General features: G+C 42.7%; 1 protein-coding gene and 1 pseudogene across 5 annotated transcripts in view; one reads left to right on the top strand and one right to left on the bottom strand.

The window, feature by feature from the left end:
* The window catches only part of LOC129526019 (basic proline-rich protein-like), a 328,162-nt pseudogene that overhangs the window by 108,663 nt on the left and 201,976 nt on the right, over positions 1-17,523 (top strand).
* CORO1C (coronin 1C) overlaps positions 1-17,523 on the bottom strand; it is an 84,592-nt gene that overhangs the window by 40,942 nt on the left and 26,127 nt on the right. Inside the window, exons 1-2 of one of the 5 annotated variants that reach the window (XM_063694287.1) lie at positions 17,181-17,198; positions 13,109-13,308 (exon numbers count right to left, since the gene is read on the bottom strand). The exons of 1 other annotated variant lie outside the window; for it this stretch is intronic. In XM_063694287.1, coding sequence (XP_063550357.1) covers positions 13,109-13,303 — 195 coding nt within the window. In that variant the 5' untranslated portion in view covers positions 13,304-13,308; positions 17,181-17,198. Of the gene's footprint in view, positions 1-13,108; positions 13,309-14,780; positions 14,985-15,091; positions 15,199-17,180; positions 17,199-17,523 lie in introns of those variants that run through there. 3 more of the 5 variants (XM_019038805.4, XM_063694286.1, XM_019038806.4) reach the window with 3 other exon arrangements.

The raw sequence follows: 17,523 nt of genomic DNA on the forward strand, positions 1-17,523 counted from the left end.
ATGCAACTTCCACCTCCCAGGTACAGGCGATTCTCCCGCCTCAGCCTCCTGAGTAGCTGGGATTACAGGCACACGCCACCACGCCCAGCTAATTTTTGTATTTGTTTTTCACCATGTTGACCAGGCTGGTCTCAAACTCCTGACCTCAGGTCATCTGCCCACCTCAGCCTCCCAAAGTGCTGGGATTACAGGTGTGAGCCACCGTGCCCAGCCCAGTATATCTTATTTATCGATCTCACATCTCCTTCTAAAAAGGAATCCACATTTAAGAAGTAGACTCATCCTATATATTGAGGGCAGTACTAAGTACAATAAAAAAAACTGTTAATGTACACAAACATGTACAGAAAATTTCTGACAGACACGTCTCAATAAAGTTCTGTGCTGGGGTGTGTTTTTAAAGCAGCTAGTGGTGTATTACACATGTACCTCAGCCATGTTCACCTTCCCAAACTCTCGAAATTCAACATTGGGAATTTTGCTTCCAATATGTCCTACATATTACAAAAGATCATTCAGAATGACTGTTTCTTCATGTAAGAATGATTCCTCACATAATTATTTCTGACCCACATATTGGTTTGTGGTTGAAGACACTACCAATTGGTGTTAAAATGGATCAATCTAAGCTGGGTACGGTGGCTCACACCTGTAATCCCAGCACTTTGAGAGGCCAAGGCAGGTGGATCACCTGAGGTCAGGCGTTCAAGACCAGCCTGGCCAACATGGTGAAACTTCATCTCTACTAAAAATACAGGCCGGGCGCGGTGGCTCACACTTGTAATCCCAGCACTCTGGGAAACCAAGGCAGGCGGATAGGTCCAGAGTTCGAGACCAGCCTGGCCAAAATGGTGAAATCTCGTCTCTACTAAAAATACAAAAATTAGCCCGTTGTGGTGGCACATGCCTGTAATCCCAGCTACTCGGGAGGGCTGAGGCAGGAGAATTGCTTAAGCCCGGGAGGTGGAGATTGCAGTGAGCTGAGAGCGTACCACTACACTCCAGCCTGGGTGACAGAATGAGACTCTGCCTCAGGAAAAAAAAAAAAAAAAAAAAAAAATTAGCCGGGCATGGTGTTGGGCACCTGTAATCCCAGCTACTTGGGAGGCTGAGGTGGGAGAATCACTTGAACCCGGAAGGCGGAGGTTGCAGTGAGCTGAGATCGCACCACTGCACTCCAGCCTGGGCAACAGAGCAAGACTCCATCTCTGAAAAAACAAAAAAAGATGGATCAATCTGATGATCACTGGTTCCTGCAAGAAAGGAAATGTAACATTATGTTAAAGTCGCACAACGCTTTACCCAGCAGTCCTACTCTCTCTCATAACTAATGTATGTTTTCACAAAGTAATAAATTCCCATGGTGATAAAAAGTGACACATTCATTCGAGTGATAAGTCAAATCAAATATTCCCCTTTAAGAAGCTCAAGGTATCCCACATACAATTTCTTTCAAGTTTGCATTCTGGAGTGTATCATATAAACCCACACCTTCCTAGGGTGCTGGATTCAGACTGCTTTCTACACGGTTTCCCTTATCCAATCCAACTCAGGCAGCTGTCTCACTTCCAGTACTTTTCCAACTCCTGATCTGCAGTCCTCTATGCCTATTATCCAGACTGGTTACACCACCCGAAGATGTAAGGGCCTAAGAGCCCCCACCCCATCCTGGGGAAGGCAAGCAAAGATACTTTACATGACCTGACTCAAGGAACAGTTAAAAGATTTCCACATTGTTCAAACCCCTACCTAATATTCATCTAAGTTTTCATTTTAGGAAAAAATGAGTATCAAAATCACTTTATGTGCCCAAATTTCAATCATAACTTATTTTTGGCTTTGGGTGATACATACTGAGAATTCTTCAACTCAGCAAGGAGAATGTTAAGTCACACATGTGCTCAGAAGTAGAGGAAAAGTTTTCAGCCCAAGCATAAGGGCTCCATTCACACTGTGCAGAGTTCAAAGGAGTCAAAAGGGTATCTATTGAAGTGGGTTTTCCATTTTTTTCAACTTCCTTTTTCTTATGACAGTATTATTTATGTGGATACATGTTTTGTTTGAATTTCTTAAGCCCCTGCTGCTCCACGGGGAGGAGCTAGAGTGATTGTGGTCATGGGACAAGGGGACAGCGGCATGGAAAACAGAGACTCAGCAGCAGACCAAAAAGACGGGTGCACACAATATATGACTTGTGCACAGGCTGGTCCCTGAGAGTGACAGCTCATGGCCCAGGAATAAAACATTCTGAGGAGGCTTTACTTTAAGGGAACCAGAAATACCATCCTTGAGGTAAAAGGAGGTGCTCTAGAATAAACCCTACAGATTGAGTTACCCTGTAAGGTAAGGTAAGCTAGAAACAAAAGCTGCTGGGGAGAGGGAGTATGGGCCTAACAGAGACTTCACCTGCCTGTAAGTAAAAAACAGCAGTCTTTTTGGACAGAAGTGAAAAATGCCAAGCAAATAATTTTTGCATCACAGATCCTCTCTAAAAACTGGATTTAATACTGAATAGACCATATTTTAAAATCAATTAAGAACTTCAGGGAAGTTATTGTAAAACTACAAACATTTTATTATCAGAAAGCAAAAACATGGAAAAGTTAACATTTCCTTACTCAACCTTGCCCAAATATGCGATAGCAACCAGAGTAGCTGTATTTCCTAACTTCTTGACTTAAAGAATTTATAAAGTGAAAACCTAATGCTTTCTGCTCATTATTGCAGACAAGTAATTCCATATGATGCTTCTGGGCTGAGAACAAATAAAAACTTGGAACCCAAGATGAGGTAGAATCTAGTTAAAATAAAATTGAGCTAGAAAGCAAAAGCTGAAAAGCAGAAGAACTACAGATGTAAATGCAATATGGGAAATTAAAGCATTCAATATCAAATCAGAAAACAGAGAAACTGGTTGTCTAAGCCCTCGTAGTAAGCAAATGACATTGGAGATTGATCTACTGAAACCCTCTGTGAACGCTGAAGAGCTCCAGGACTAACCCTTCCCATTGCAGCTCTGCATTGGTTTAATCCACAGGCCTCAGAATGAAAATCTACCCTCCTTGAAGTGGAGATGAAAAATAGAAAAATATTACAACTTTTTTTGGGGGGTGGGAGGGGCTAATGCCTTGGGCTCCATGGCTTAGTCAGTTCCACACAAGCAAGAGGACTGCAGTATAGACTCAATTCAGTCAGCCAGAAATGAAACCCAAGTCACCGTTCCTCCAAGAAAGCAGACATGTGTCCCATCACATGCCCTCTCAGCTCAGTCTTCCCCAGACTCAACTCAGGTCCCACCCCTAATTGGCAAAGATATTCAACTTGGCAGGAGCAGATGATTTGCTACATGTGGTTATACGGTGGCTTCTGGGCAAAACCGTGACTCCAGAAATGTGTTCATGACACCTTGAGTTTATTTCAGAGTAATGTGTATTCAGATACCTTTCTTTACCGGAGATACAGCAGCTTTCCCAGACTGGGGTTACCATGTTTACACACTGAGGGCTTCTGCTGGCAGCAATTGCCAGCCTGCTTAGCACAGACTGGCACGCTCCACAAACCCAGGAAAGAGTTAAACGTTCTTTGCACTTGACTCAGTGGCTTCTCTTCACCACACACTCCCAGATCCCACCATTCTCTGAGCCACCCGTGCAACCAATCAAAGCAAAGGAAGGAAATTATCCTGGCCGGCTGACAGCCACAGCGCTCTGATGGCCATATATGGTAAAAACCACTGTCAGAGCCCTGTCAGGCCTGCGGGCCGGCTGCTGTGGACATATCAGTGAACTGCAGCAGCAGGAGAAGCTGGCCAAGGAAACGCACAAAGGCTGCCTGCTCATCTCCAGGGGAGGGGGTGGGGTGGAAACCATCATCTGCCAGGGCACACACTCAGTGAGTCACAGCCACTCACTGTCATCAAAAATAGCCCCGGGGTACATTGGGAAGTTCCTTCTGCCAGGACTTTGTGCTCCATTGTTAACTGGGGGTGAGCAGGGTGCCCACCCCATCCCTCCCAGCAAAACTGTGGAAAACACAGTCACCAGGAGAAAATGAAAAGGCCCTTCTGTGGCACTTCATGTGGTAATGAGGCCAGGCCGCGCTCGTGTGGCTGGCAGCTCGTGACATAATTTGGAAGTCATTGTTCTGCACCTGGTGCCCTCCCCCTGCATCCTCCACCCCTCCCAGTCCTGTCCCCCAGCTTTTCACGGCCCATACACTTGGCAGTTGAAGGTGCTCCAGGCATCAGACAATCTATTTCAGGAGGCAGTGAATGGGCATCCCACGACATGTCAGGACACTGGCTGGCTCTGAACAAAAACCTCTGCCCCTAACACCAAAGCTACCAAGTGCCAAATGTCCACATCTGTACAAAGGGCTACCGGCACTGCCACTGTTGTCTAAAACAGAGTACCGCAATGTGTAGAAATGGAAATTGCCTGTCAGCAATGCACAGTAAGGCAGACATGCAGCCAATGCAAATCCAGCAGGTGCTGGCAAAGACTGTGGATCACACAGAAAAGCACTGTCAGGAGACTGCCATTCCCTCTCAAGTAGCCCATGAAAGAAGGCACTTATCAGCACGGCGCCTGGCACTTAAAGGAAGCCTGCAACAAATGTGAACTGCTGCGATTTCATCACTGTCACTCCTCACAAGGCATGGTATAGACCAAGTACTTTCCAAACCTAAGACAATTCTCTGAGCTGACAGAATGAAAGCCCTGACAAGTTACTGTTTTTGTTATTAAACTCTCTAATCCCAGAGAAAGAATGCAAAGGATTCAGTGTCCATTAGACCACAGCTTTTTTTTTTTTTTTTTTGAGACAGAGTCTTGCTCTGTCGCCCAGGCTGGAGTGCAGTGGTGCGATCTCAGCTCACTGCAACCTCCGCCTCCTGTGTTCAAGCCATTCTCCTGTCTCAGCCTCCCGATTAGCTGCGATAACAGGCATGTGCCACCATGCCCAGCTAATTTTTGTATTTTTAGTAAAGACAGGGTTTCACCATGTTGGCCAGGGTAGTCTCAAACTCCTGACCTCAGGTGATCCACCTGCCTCGGCCTCCCAAAGCGCTGGAATTACAAGCGTGAGCCACCGCGCCCAGCTAAACCACAGATTCTATATCCTCCCCACCAAAGAAAAATTCGTTCACACTCAGTAGAAAAAAAATTAATAAAAATATACATGTACAAATCAAATAAGGACTCAGCAACCTAAGTTCTAATCCACAAACAACCTCATGGTCTTGGACAACCACTCAATTTGGTTTCAATTTCTACAACTGTAGAACAGAGGAATGATCCCACCCTACCAAGTGAAAAAACGGAGACACTGTTCATGAAGTGGACTATCCACGTACGATCTGCTGACATTCTGCAGTCTCATTTCCATCAACGTGATAGAAGTCACTGCTTTTTCCTAAAGATGATACAAAGGAAAGACGCCATGTTGATCTAGTTAAAACAATGATTCTAAAATATAAAACAGTGCTTATTCTAGTTCTTTTCCCCGTAACAATCAAGGAAAATACCAATTTTGCCAAATTCACACTGAAAGTGAAAGAAAGGGTCAAGAAATGTAGGATTTTCTACCAAAAAGCTATCCTTCAGCTTCTTTTGACTCATAATGTTAGTTCACACTATGCATAAATGATGTTTCCCTTCCAATCAAACATTCTATTTCTGCAATACTACAAAAATCCACCTAAACTAGACATCCTGGAGTCTGAAGGAGGAATGTGCCTACCATCTACTTCTTTGCCCTCCTGGGGACAGAGCCCCTCTACTAACTTAACAGTTTAAAAGTTGGGTTGGCTCCTCTTCTGTTTCATCTTTAGCTCCTATGCAGAGAAAAAAAAAACCTGAATTCAAACTGAACCTTCTCTGTGATGTCTTCCTTACCTCCTAAGCCTAGGGTGAAACTGATCTCTCACACCCCAGTGCTAACGCACTTCATGCACAAAGCACCCCCCTGGAGAGATCAAGCACAGTTGTTGAAGCTTCTTAAAAGCAAGAACCCAGCCGGGTGTGGTGGCTCACGCCTGTAATCCCACTTTGGGAGGGCAAGGCAAGAGGATCAGGAGTTCGAGACCAGCCTGGCCAACACAGTGAAACTCTGTCTCTACTAAAAATATAAAAATTAGCCGGGCGTGATGGTACACACCCGTAGTCCCAGCTACTCACGAGGCTGAGGCAGGAGAACTGCTTGAACCTGGGAGGTGGAGACTGCAGTGAGTCAAGATCGCACCACTGCACTCTAGCCTGGGGAACAGAGCAAGACTGTCTCAAAAAAAAAAAAAAAAAGCAAGAACCCACCACAGGTCCCTGCACATGCAGGCACTAAGGAATGAGTATGTGAATGAATGAATGTAATTTTTCTAAAGTACTGTGTTAAATTTCACAAACATTTAAGCAATAGTTAGCTCTTTATATGTACTCTGGTAATATTACTGATAATATTTTTCAAAATCTCAATATGTAATAAGTTCATTGTAAAAAAATATTTTTAAGTGCAGGTAATTATAAAGAAGAAAATAAAACATCACTTTTAGTCCCATCAATGTTAACATTGCACATTATTTCCTAAAAACTAATAACACAATTGAAGTTAAGTACGAGATAATGACTATGATCTTATAACACATTTTTTAGGTTATATGAAGGTATCATGGAATACAGGATAACAAAATCTTGCCATATAACTTTCTCTTGCCATTGAAAGGAATCCCTCAATTATTCACTTAGGACTTAAGAATGTTTATATGTATATAGATATTATATTTCTATGTAGATTTTTCTTAAAGGCTAGGTGGAAATATAGTGTTCAAAACTACCAGAAAGCCTTTTAAGTCACTCTGAATTACTCATATATGAATTGTGTGAACTAACATTATGAGTCACGTAATACAGTCTAAGAATATATGTACTAGTTATCAACTGCTGATTAACAAGTTATCCTAAAATTGAGCTGATTAAAACAATAAACATTTATTACTCACACAGTTGCTAAGGATCAGGAATAAAAAAACAGCTTATCTGGGTGGCTCTGGCCCAGGGTTTTTCACGAGATAGTGTCAGCCAGGGCTGCAGTCACCTGATGGCTTTACTAGGGCTGCAGGATCTACTTTCAAGATGGCTCATCACATGGCTGGTTGAGTTGGTGCTGGCAGTCATCAGGAGGTCCTATGGACCTTGCCACAGAGCTGCTGGAGTATCCTCACAACATGGCAGCTCCAGAAGAGACAAAGTAGAAGTCAGTGGGCTTTTATGACCTAGTCTCAGAATTCACACTCCATCAATTCCACCATACCCTATGGTTACACAGGCTAGCCCTATTCAGTGTTGGAGGCCACCTACCACAATATAGTAAGGAAAGTTTTTGGAGAACCTGCACAAAAGGCTACCATATACATAGCCACCCAGTTTGCATCCTCTATCCAAGTGAGTCAAGAGATCAAGAGCATATAATTCTAACCACTCCCTCCGTTAAGTGAATAATAATTTTAATAATGTGATAACGCAGGCTGTGGTACCAGTGGTATGAAGAAGCAACTAAGAGAACCCAATGGATGAGTTCCTCTGTTTCAGTAAATAATCAAAGGCAACATCTGAGCTGGATAATGAACAGTAAGAAAAGACCACCAAGTATCATCATTAGTGGAATACTGACTGAAATGAATCAAGATCTCTTCCTCAACAAACATGACAGAAACATTCTAAAGCAGCCTTCATCAACCTAGGTTCTATAAGAAATTAAAGTCCTAATGCTCTAATATATGCTATTATAGGCAATGAGCTCTTAATCCCATGCATCTAGAAGACTGGCTATGTATCACCCTTGGGAGAACTAAAAAAAAAAAAAAAAAACAGTCTTTCAAATGATTTTCTGTAGAGCTAAATTCTTTCATAAAACCCTAGATGAAAAACTGCAAAATGAGTTGAAAAATGGTTCACAGACATAAATAAAGCAAGATCCCAAATATTCCCACACACAGCTCCTAAAATAAATGGGAGAAACACAGTTGCGTATAAGAAAGTACCACACAGCTACAACAAAGGAGCTCATGGGAGAGAAGAAGAGATCATGACCCAAAAACCTAACAGAGACCTGGCCATACCCATCCTATCCTGGCCAGAGCAGCATTCTTGTCCCAGGTAGTTTCTGTGAGGGTGAAATCAGCTATCATTCCAATTCACCAAAGTTGCTTCACAGTATTTCACAATACTCAAGGAAGGAAGGGAGAAAGAAAGCAATTTGGGAAGACAGGAGCCATCTAGTTCGCATCCTCCATCCAAGAGAATGTCAAGAGATCAAGAGCATATAATTCTTACCGATTCCTCCCCCTCTTACTTGTTTAAGGCAGGATTTACAGGCTTGTGGTGATATGAAGTGTGTGGTGGGGAGGGAGGGGACGGGGGGGTTGTATGTGTATCTATCCAGAAACACTGGTGTGTATGAGCCTCCATGGTTCACAATAGGGAGGGAATGTCTCAGTTCTATCTACGTCACGAGTGTGGCTACTCCACAAAGGAAAGGCTTATTCATGCCAACGTGGTAGATTACACAGACGGCTGAAAACCTGTGTGCTCTTGAGACAAGGCAGCTTGTGCAGTTGTGGCAAGAAAAAAAAGTATTCCTCATAGCCAAAACCACAAAGCCAACTTATGTTCAGCAAGACTGCTATTATTCATCCTCTGAAGGACTAAAGAATAAGTAAATGCACTAAGCCACACCTTGAAAAGTCATGGCAGAGTGGCAAGCCACAGCTTGATGGAAGCGTTACAAAAGAGAGTGAGAATCACGTGTGCTAATCTAAATCAACCCACCTCAGGACTGAGGACTTTCTATATTCCTCCGGCAGTGACCTCTTCAAAAATCCCACTTTCCCTAATAAAACCTTCCTAACAAACACCTCATAAACCATATGCTTAAAATAAGCATACATTCATTCTTAAGTGTGCTGCTTGCTGCATATGTGTGTGTCTTTGTATATGCATGTGCTTTGATGTATTTATCCCTATTACTCTTTTCACTTCAGATTTTAAGTCCTGGAAGACAGAAACCATGTCTAACTTATTTTACATTCTCCCAGAATCTAACCACAAGCCTCATGAGGTTGCAATAAGAAGCCTTATTTACTGCTGACACTAAATAGCTTTCAAAAGAAATTCATGGAAAACCATGTTTTCAAATGGGAGCCTTTCTGAAAGGGTAATAATCCACCTTAATTCCAACGTGTACACATTCAATATTATTATGTACAGAGTCCCAAACGCATCACCAAAACTAACCTGCCTGTCTATAACCAGAAACAAAAAAGGGAAAACATTCTCAGAAGCCCATGAGATAATTATTAAAAGCCATACCCATCTTTTAAGGTTCGTGTTTAAAATCATCCCAGGCTGCTATCAACATGTATTGGAGCCTAACACACATCTAAACATCATTTCTTGCTATCTTGATTTCAAAGATAACTTCATATTATAATTGGGAATTTAGTTTTTCTTTGCCTTTAAACCAAAGCAACACCTCATGATAAAACTATTTCATAGTTGCCAAGACACTAAAGTTGTAGGAGTCTCTTTTCCAGGGTAAAGAGCCCTAGTATTACAAAGCCCTGTACTGAAAAGGGATTAATGTGTTCACCATGTAGTTGGAGTCCCCATCATACTTCTTCTTCGAGGCTGTACTTCTAACGAGGAGACAAACACCTCAGTACCAGCAATCTGCCAGGATGCTTTCTTAGACACAAGTGCTCCTGGAGGGCACAGATGCTGGCACACAGCAGGTACTCTGCTTACAGACAATCAAACCAACTAATCGTATATGAAGACTCACTCATATTGTGTAAACAATCAAATATCAACTGTAAAATGTATAACCATTATTCAAATATTCATGACTATACCAAAATTATAAGGTAGACATCAAGAAGGCAGTCAGCCCCATAAAGAAATGTAGGTTTTCTGATAACATGGAAGATCGTTCTATTTTCTACCAGCTACTGATGCCTGGTAACCAGCCAGCATCTCAGGTAGGAACAGCAACTTAGAAGAAAAGAAAGGCAAGTGTCACCTGACACTCCAGGGCTCACGGGCCAAGCCCTGCCACAGCAGATCCTACTGAGAACTACCTAGGCACATGACTGTCATGAGGGACCACAGGACCACTCCTCTTTGCTGGGCTCAGCTTTGCCTTAGTGAAAAAGCAGCCAGGATTAAAAATGCATCTACTTGCCAAAGTTATACATTGAATTACGGGGACAAAAATGGAACAAAAATGTTTTCTTTGCTGAATTTTGAGTACACACCAACTGCACTGGAAATCACTTCATAGCTGAGAACCATGGAAGGTGAGAAGCATTTCTGACATGATCTAGAATTTCCAAGGCAGAAAATAACTTTTTTTTCTTTTTGAGACGGAGTCTCGCTCTGTCGTCCAGGCTGGAGTGCAGTGGCACGATCTCAGCTCACTGCAACTCCGCCTCCCGGGTTCAAGTGATTCTCCTGCCTCAGCCTCCTGAGTAGCTGGGACTACAGGTGTGCACCACCATGCCCGGCTAATTTTTGTATTTTTAGTAGAGACGAGGTTTCACCATGTTGCCCAGGTTGGTCTCGAACTCCTGACCTCAGGTGATCCGCCTGCCTCGGCCTCCCAAAGTGCTGGGATTACAGGCATGGGCCACTGTGCCCGGCCAGAAAATAACTTTTATACACAGCTGCTTATGTTACAGAGAGAGAAACAGAGGAGCGGAAGGATAAAGAGACACATCCACGTCCCGCTACAAGTCAGTGACTGAGCCAGGACTGAACTCCACAGCTCATCAATTCCCAGATTTGTGATCTTTCCTCTATGCCACATTGACGCTAAGAGCTAAATACACACACTTTAATACACAAAAATCTCACATAGTACTCATGAACCTATCGATTATAGAAACCCAAGTATTGATCTTATTTCCAATGGCTGTCACAGGGCTTAGCTTATACCAATGTCACCTCCTCTAAAACAAACTCATATTTAAGGAGCAAAGCTAGACAGTATTATAGCCTGGGAAAGACCCTCGATGCTCCTCTAAAAAGCAACACCTCATCTAAACATGACGATTTGTAAAGCAACTTATTCTATCCTAGTTCCCATAATGCTGGTTAAAGAATGAAATACAAGGACATATTCATTAAGTGTAGGTCACTGTATGCAAGGAAAAACCAAATCATAAGATCAGTTAGCTGGGGCACTGCATACAGGTCTCCCTCAAATGGGATAAGTGAAACTCAGTTTCTCATGGTCTGTAAAAGCAAAGATGAACTCACAGAACCTTTGTGGATGAGAAAGTTGAAAGGAAATGTCTGAATTCAGAGGAAGATTAGCCATTCATTATGTCTATTTTGTGCTTCTTAATTGGCTTGTTCCATTTCTTTGAAGGAAAAAAAAAGTCTTACATTTATCCCTCAGTCTATAAAAGGGGAAATAAAAACTCGTAACTCCAAAACAAATCATGGTGCTCCAGTGTCTGACCTTAGCTAACAAGCTATGGCTGTCTTCTCAGTTGGCTGCCATAAAGCCTACCAGTAAAATGTCAAGTTTCCAAATGCCCCTTGCTCTTGGTGAAGGAATAAGCTAAAACAATGTGGAGACCAAATGCAACTGGCCTTGAGTTCAAATCCCCACTCCAAAACCAGATGAAGAACACTTATAACAGTGTAGTGTACTTATCTGCCACTGAACGACAATTTTTTGAACAGAAATAAAAGTATCTAAATAAAAAATAAATTTTCAACTTAATGAAAAGATTCATCTTCGCCAATAAGAAGGTACATTTGAAAACACGTATCAAATTTGTTCCCCAAAGGCACCCATCTCCCTTCTTCGGTTAGGAGATGGTTCTACTGTGTTATCTATCTGGCCACTGAAGTAAAAATTAGATGTTATAATAAAACAAGTTAGTCACCAGCATCTCTGAAACAAAAGTCCAGGAGAATTGGACATTTTCCCAATGAGAGTTTTCCCAAGGAAAAAACATCAACATACGATGGGAAACAACCCTTTGACAGAAATTCACTTTATTGTAACCACTCTCAGAATCACATGATCCATTGTGATGAGATGTACCCTGAATATAAGGGGCTCAGAAACAGCGGGGATCCACTTCCCCCGCTGTTTTCAGCAGAGTGGAAACAGCTGTCATACGACCCAACATCTGCATCCTCACCAGCACCCAGCCCTTATCATTGGAGCTCAGGACTCACCAAACTCATTTTCCTCCTAAAAGCTAACTAGAAAACAACTGTTTCTAGTCCCTCTTCACAGCCTTTTTTTCTTCATTATTTGCAGTTCTGGGATTTGCTGATAAAGTAACTATAGATTTTGATCTGCAGTATTCATGATTGGTCAGCAAATGCACAAAATTCCTATCTAATCTCCCACCTTGGAGCAGGCTTTCTGGGAGGATAAAGGAAGGAGGAGGGCTTGGAACCCCACTGAAGTTGAAGAAAACATAGAACCATTCTCAGTAAAGATCCTTTATTTCTACCACTTGTTAACACTGTTTAAATCCTACGCTGAAACTTACTATTGTCCAGAATTGAAATCTATATTGAGGACATTTTCGTGAGTTCTTGCTCCATTTCCAACTCAAGAAAAAAAAAAAAGGAAAAGAAAAGAAAAGAAAAAGGGCTCATCCTTATGACTTCACAAAAAAAGAGAATATTATCTTACAAATTTCTGCCCATTTGAAAATGTAACTGTTTTTAAAACTTTACTTTGGAGTAAAAGCCAGTTTTTAAAACTGCACTCAAAAAGAAAAACTTTTGTGAACAGCAGATGATTAAGAATGAAATCTTAAAATTCCTATGCCTGCCCATGCTCACAACATCATTATAATAATTTTTTCATCCATAGAGGGCATCCCCAGAACAGAGGTCACTATTCTATTTAATGATTCTCTGTTAGAGAAAAACTGATGTGGTTAGTAAGGCGTGTGGAACTTAACCTCAATTACATCAGAGTCTAATGGTTTCACAAATACAATTCTTAGTGAACTGTCAATCTATTAAGGAAAAAGTATGGAGACTATCAGAGGGTGTCTACCAGAACGGAAGATCAAATTACCTACCTTGTGCAGAGGAAGGACAAGGAACGCTCCTCCCCCACTTGCCTCTATGATTATGGCAACAAATCTGGGATTGACAGCACAAAAGGAACTATCCCAGGTCACACGAGAAACCCGGATGTCATCATAGCACTGGTCATTTTTCACCGCTTGCCCAAATACATGCCGAAACTTGCTCTGTCGTACCACTCGCCTCATCGTGTCTGCAAAGGAAGAGTGAGAATTATGCTAGAATTATGCACCAAACTGAAAGCTTTACTTTTACAAATGAAATGCTCCAAGTAGGAAAAACAGAATGGTATGGCATTTTGTCTGCTCTCCTAAAAAGTAGCCAAATTGCAATCCAAATTTCTTTTAGCAGCACATACCCGGAGACAACTGCAAAATGCGTCAGGGAAAGAATTACAAAGAAATGAAAAATTCCTAATTCAAGATCCAGAAACAGCTCATCAGTTTTAATTTCAATGGAAAGATTAAGGGAAATAATTAAAGAAAATTAGCCTTTCAGGGTTGGGTGGGAGCTGACAGATAATGTACTTCAACCCTTCCCCTTTTACAGATAAGAAAACTCCAAAGTGAAATTCTCTGGTAGAGGTGAGGCTGAAGAAAGCCGAAAAACAAGTTACGATTTTGTGGCTTTGTCCTCAGCCTGCCAAGGTACTTTTTCAGATTGTAAACATTTTCCCTAGACATCAACACTCTGCTGTCTGAGAATTATGTCTATTCCCCAGAGTGTTTCAACAAGAATAACTATGGGAGGAATTCAAAAGACACAGCCATCACCCTTGACTTCAAAAGCCTTCTAATCTCCTTCTAACACAGACGTAATAATCAGAGCAACTCACTACCAAACCGCCTAGTGCTAAGCGGTACACAGTGAGAAACAGGAAAAGTCAGCCTAAAGCAGCCTAACGGGTAAGAGCCAGGTCTGGGAAAAGCAGAGCAAAAGTATTTAAATGGAAAGCAATGTGATCAAAGTGATGTTTAGGATGACAGTAAATGTGGCAGAAGCACACTGGACGGCTTACACAGGAACAAGCTCAAAGCCAGGTACTGGGCTAGGAAGCTATTTGACAGTAAACCAGACTTGAGGAAGGCCTGGAGTGATACAGCAATAACAGTTGGGACCTAGGAAAGGAAAAATGCAGGGGCTATTGTTGGGGGGAAACAAAACCAGGCTGGGTTTTCACTGAGCTGATCATCCACCACAGCCACTTCCCTAGTAAACCAGCGACTCTGAAGGGGAGGGGAGGTGACACAGAGCTAGGTTCCTAGGCTGTCTTATGTGTCATTTCAGACTCCAAATTCGACTAAATCATCTGATAGACACTGAAAGCTTTGTGCTTTCAGATCACCAGGCCCTGCCTGATTAAGATTTCCTAGACTGCACCCAATGTAATTTTCCTATATGCTACTGCAGGACATTCTGTTCATGCTGGTTAGATAGAAGGAGCCTGGATAAAAATCTAAGTGGAAATGGAACATGGTTCAACATCGACAACTCAGCTGAAAATCAGATCCTCATATACAGAGGAGAGCTAACACCTGTCCACTCATGCCAGACGAGACACATGGTGGGCTGTTGCTAATTCCTTTCCTCTAATTCCCTTCCTCATGGCCCTGAGCCCACTGCTAAATGCAGAGAGACGAATTTATTTTTGCCAGAGTCTCTTACCCTTCCAAGGCATGTGTGAAAGTGGCCTCTCTCCAATGCTGGGGGCATGTAGCCGGGCTGAAGTAAGAGACCCTTGGCAGGCAATTGAGCATCCACGTTCCTTAGCCCAGCTGTTATTGCCAGACTTTCCCAGCTGACTACCAGGGCCATACATTTTGAGTCTTTGGTAGAGGAGATGGCAAATGATTCGTGGCCAGGGTCCTTCATTTTGGAATCAATATGAATACTTCTCAAGCGTGAGTTAGATAAGACAGCTTCCATGAGGTGGTGAAAAGCAAAAGGAAAGCACATCTATACAAAAGCCAACGTACAGCCAGCTGGTCTCGGGCTCCACTTCCCCACACAACCATCTGCAACCATCTGTACAAGTTATAGAAGCTGCAATCCCCACCAGCATCTTCAAGCAAGTGTTTCAAAAGTAAGCTAATGTAGAAGAAAAAAGGATTGCACCATGTCAGAGTTAACATCCTTCATAAATAAAACGTTCTTACAAATTCATACAATTAAAACCCAACAGAAAATTAGACAAAGGATATGAAGAAGTAATTTACAAAAGAAACACAAACAGCACTTATCTCCACTCCTTCCTAAAATCCTAATAAAATGAAAGCAAAAAATAAAAGCAGGCAAAAACATGAAAGGACAAGAGGACTGGAAAAGACCCTACAAGAGAGCAAATGTGACAATAAACTTTCGAAGATGGAAAGCTGTCGTGCACGTGTAACTGACTGAAGTGTGAGTGTCCTCTACTCAGCTGAGTCTCAGGAGGAGCGCACAAAAAGGACATCAAGGCCCACTGTGAATCCCCAGAACACTCCAAGGAGAAACTCTGTGTCTCCAAAGACAGGGATGTGGGAGAGGGGCTACAGAGAAAATGACTGAAAGCCTGAATTAGGAGCAGCTGGACACCCAGATCCCCTCCGTCCAGGGCTGCACAACCAGGGTACTGGCCTGCCCTCTCCCCAGCAGAAGCCAGGAGAGGCCTGACTATGGGCCCTGGACTGGATGACACCCAGCACAGGTGTGAACAGGTGCCTCACTGACAGCCTGGTTCTATACAGTGGGGCCTCCAGCCCCTTGTTCCTCCTGGCTCCCAAGATACCACCTGCCCCACCCTACAAGAGATCAGACATCACTGCCCTCAGTGAGGTCCACCATTCAATGTGCCCCTCCACTCACACACGCATAAGGTCAGCTTTTAGAACCTCACTTTAAAATGTGAATGGATATTTGAGGAAGGCCTCTCACTTGAAAAAGAGAGACAATTTTTCCTCTTCACTCAAATAGGCCAGATACCATCTAACCTCATAAAAATATGAAGATTAATATAAATATGTAAAATGCTTTGTCTTCATTGAAAGATACTATACAAATCTGGCTGACATACATACTAAACCACCTTAAAAAGTGATTTCCACCAGGCGCAGTGGCTCACACCTGTAATCCCAGCACTTTGGGAAGCTGAGACGGATCACGAGGTCAGGCGATCAAGACCATCCTGGCCAACATGGTGAAACCCCATCTCTACTAAAAATACAAAAATGAGCCGGGTGTGGCGGCAGGCACCTGTAATCCCAGCTACTCGGGAGGCTGAGGGAGGAGAACTGCTTGAACCTGGTAGGCGGAGGCTTCAGTAAGCTAAGATCGCACCACTGCACTCCAGCCTGGGCGACATAGCAAGATTCCATCTCAAAAAAAAAAAAAAGTTATTTCCATATTATGCATACTTATTTTCATCCTAAATACATGTGGATAGAATGATATAGAAGTTCTTTTGCTACAATCACAGAGTAGAATGTTAGCTACAGGGCAGAGACAGTAAGAAAAGCCAGTGCTTCCGCAGTACCGTGCTGAGTCAGGCATCTCTAAGCGGAGCTTGAAGGGCAGTGTGAGCCCATTCACTTCCAAGGTCAAATCTGATCTGGGCTCACCTGTGTACATGCGGCATAGCCGCTTTTCTTGCACAGAATGTCTCAGGCCCTCCAGGCACACAATAGAGTATAGCAATTAAGAGAGCAAACTCCAGAGTCACACAGCCTCGTAAGTGAGAAGCACAGCTGTACTATTTACTTCCTGGCCGTGGTACAGTACAGCAAGTCACTAAGTCTCCATTAAGTGTAAAATTCTCTATCCAAAAATGGGTACAATGCATATAAAGTTGAAGTGATCATTAAATAATCAATTGGTGATGGGATGGTGGCAGGAGATTCTTATGCTATAATAGTACCTTGTATGGTTAAATACACAAAATTAATCACTCAATAAATACTAGCTACTATTGTCATCCTAGTAACTGACATAAGATAATCTGGATTCAAATCTGAGCTCTGCAACATATTAGCAAATTACTTAACCCCTCTGAGCCTCAGTTTCCCATCCACAAAATGAAGGGAATGATACCTGTAATAAGAATGTAGGCCGGGCATGGTGGCTCACGCCTGTAATCCCCACACTTTGGGAGGCCGAGGAAGGCAGATCACTTGAAGTCAGGAGTTCGAGACCAGCTTCTGCAACATGGTGAAACCCAGTCTCTACTAAAAATACAAAACTTAGCCAGGAGTCCCAGCTACTAGGGAGGCTGAGGCATAAGAATCGCTTGAACCTGGGAGGCAGAGGTTGCAGTGAGCCGAGATCACGCCACTGCACTCCAGCCTGGGTGACAGAGCAAGACCCTGTCTCAAAAAAAAAAAAAAAAAAAAAAAGAATGTAAACCAACCACAGATAAGAAAGCCCAGACCCAGAT

The sequence above is a fragment of the Gorilla gorilla genome, chromosome 10 (genome assembly GCF_029281585.2).
Source record: "Gorilla gorilla gorilla isolate KB3781 chromosome 10, NHGRI_mGorGor1-v2.1_pri, whole genome shotgun sequence".
Classification (NCBI taxonomy): domain Eukaryota; kingdom Metazoa; phylum Chordata; class Mammalia; order Primates; family Hominidae; genus Gorilla; species Gorilla gorilla.